Here is a 2,455-nt window from a genome sequence, read left to right as displayed (position 1 = left end):
TCGGAAAGAGGAGAGAATGAGAGATCTTTGACCGCGGAGAACCGTTTCTCTTCCATTTTGCCACTGGATCTCGCCAAGGACAGTTCCGAGCGGAGTAGTGATAGCAAATAGTTCTGTGATTTCTTTTTGTGAAGGATTTATCGCCGCACAGTTTCCAAGTAAGTAGTGGAAGTGTGACTGACCTTCGCGAATAGTTAGGGTATTAGGATACGAGTAGACCGTAATTCGCCGAGGCGCGTGGATCCGTCGCGGTCGCGATTACGAGTTCTGACCGAAGCGCGTTGACCTTCCGCCATTTCAGTGCGCGGTGTATGGCTTTAAGAATAAATGAAGTTAACTTGATATTGCGTTCCGGTAATTTCACCTAAGTTCCAATATTTTCCTCTGCAAATTATTTTCAGCCGCGGACGGAATTTTATAAGTGAAATTTTGAATTAATTTTCTCTTTACGGTTCCGAAACGTACGATTCGACGAAACACGACCTGAGACAAAGGAGTGAGAGCTAAGCGGCCGGATATCCTCTGTGATTCTGCTGGAAGCAGGATATTGGACATAAAGGATTGATTTGAACGAGTATATCAGGACGAACATCGTCGGAGCTTAAGTGATTTTTCAAGTTTCGAACAGTTTTGGAATTTTGAAATTACATTGCCCGCTCTGCGCAGTCGCACGGCGGGCAATTCTACCGACGAATTCGCCGTTGACTCGATTTTCCAACGATCACTGTAGGTAAGGGCGGTGATCTGACACCCTGCTACCAAAGTTAGGAAAATCACGTGCAACGAAAATTGGTGTTGGCGATTTTAGCTGGTGAGGCCTACGCCCCCCGAAATCCCCTTTCACAAATTTTATAAACTTTGAGATGAGACTGAAAATCTAATTTGAATGAAAATGTAACATTACAAATCCGTTGTTTTTATACTGGCATTATATAATAAATTAAATTCTTTGAAACCCTAAATAATAAATATTACTTTTATTTTTTTTTTAAATAACCTTTGGTTATGTTAAACCTTTATTTGTAAAACTGAGTTCAAGTAATCTAAAATAGAGTTCAAAATTTTTTTATTTTTAATTATTTGTGGTTTACCATCCACTTCACCTACTAATAAAGCTTTTGTGTCATCAAATCCTTTTGTTTTGAAATGTATAACTAAGTTTTCATAAGTGATACCAGCATAAGCTAATCTTTTTTGCATAGCTTTACTAATAACATCATCCATGGGCTTGAACGAAGGTATTATTTCTTTGGCGTCTTTTTCCTTTTGCATGCGTTCTGAAATATCTTTGATTGTTTTATTAGATTCTATCAAATCAAGAACACTTATAAAAGAAGTGGTTAGTTGTTCTAATAAAATGACATCAACACTAGCATCATGGGCACCATTGCATGGAAGTGCCAATAATTCTTTTGCTAATGTTGTAAGTTTATACCCACTCTCTCTTTTTGGAAACTTATCTTTAAAAAGTAGCAGAGTGTCAGAAAATCCTTGTATCACATTTTCAAATTCATCTATCAAAGATAATTCTTGCATGGAGGTAATCATACGTGTGGAGTCAAAATTACAATTGTGCGCAACTAGTATACTTTTTTTCTCAAAACTTTTTAAAAAATTTAAGAGTTCACTAAAAACTACTCGTTTTGGTAAAGTTGCAATTTCATGCCCATGTAAAAATAGTTTTTTATGAACTTTACTTAGGCCATTTACGTTTGTTGCACTTGAATTAATAGATTTGGTTGGAGTAATATATGCACTGAATATTTTATTCCCACATTTTACACATATTTGCAGTATGTCATGTTTATAACTAAAACCTCCAGTTTCTATATCAAAAAATGCAATATTGAAAGCATTAGATTTATAATTCAAATAATTGTCAGTAACTAGTTTGATACAGTCTTCCTTTCTTGCTTTTTTGTTATCCAATAAATCCATATGACTTTCATAAGTTTGTCCTTCAGCACTTTCCTTTTGATACTTTAACTGGGATCTTTTTGCTTGTCTTTGCAATCTAAGACTTTTATATGATATCTGACTTCTGCGTTCTCTTCTTTTTTACACAAGTTTATTAGACTTGTTTATGTATTTTTCAAATGGTTGATTCCAAGGAAGAAACATTTTTACCATGGTGCGCTGAAGATAGCTATCTCCACAATTTTTTTGTGCTACTGAAGCAGCAAATCTAAAGTCTGCAGATTCAGAGGTGCTATAACACACACTTTTTCTAGCTTTGCTGCACATGGTATTATTTAAGCTTTCATTAGCTTGAGAGCTTGGTGCTCCAACAAACTTTGCAGCATTTTAGGAAAGTTGCAAAAAAGTTTCTTTGAGGATATCAAACAATATTGCATTTTTTAGTCTGATCCCTGTTGAATTTTCCTTTTCTCCACCACCTGAGCACCAAGAGCCACACTTGTCATGGTGATCAAACAAGTGATAAGGAATATTCAAT

At 35.7% G+C, this 2,455-nt stretch overlaps 1 protein-coding gene across 1 annotated transcript; it reads right to left on the bottom strand.

Moving 5' to 3' along the window:
• Nucleotides 1-1,008: 1,008 nt before the first annotated feature.
• LOC131675094 (uncharacterized) lies at nucleotides 1,009-1,536 on the bottom strand. Its single transcript, XM_058953940.1, has one exon. It carries the CDS (start codon nucleotides 1,534-1,536, stop codon nucleotides 1,009-1,011), a length of 528 nt encoding a protein of 175 aa, XP_058809923.1.
• Between the last annotated feature and the right edge of the window lie 919 nt (nucleotides 1,537-2,455).

The sequence above is a fragment of the Phymastichus coffea genome, unplaced genomic scaffold, assembly GCF_024137745.1.
Source record: "Phymastichus coffea isolate CEN01 unplaced genomic scaffold, Cenicafe_Pcof_1.1 PCOF00016, whole genome shotgun sequence".
Classification (NCBI taxonomy): domain Eukaryota; kingdom Metazoa; phylum Arthropoda; class Insecta; order Hymenoptera; family Eulophidae; genus Phymastichus; species Phymastichus coffea.
This window is presented reverse-complemented; position numbering and strand designations above follow the sequence as displayed.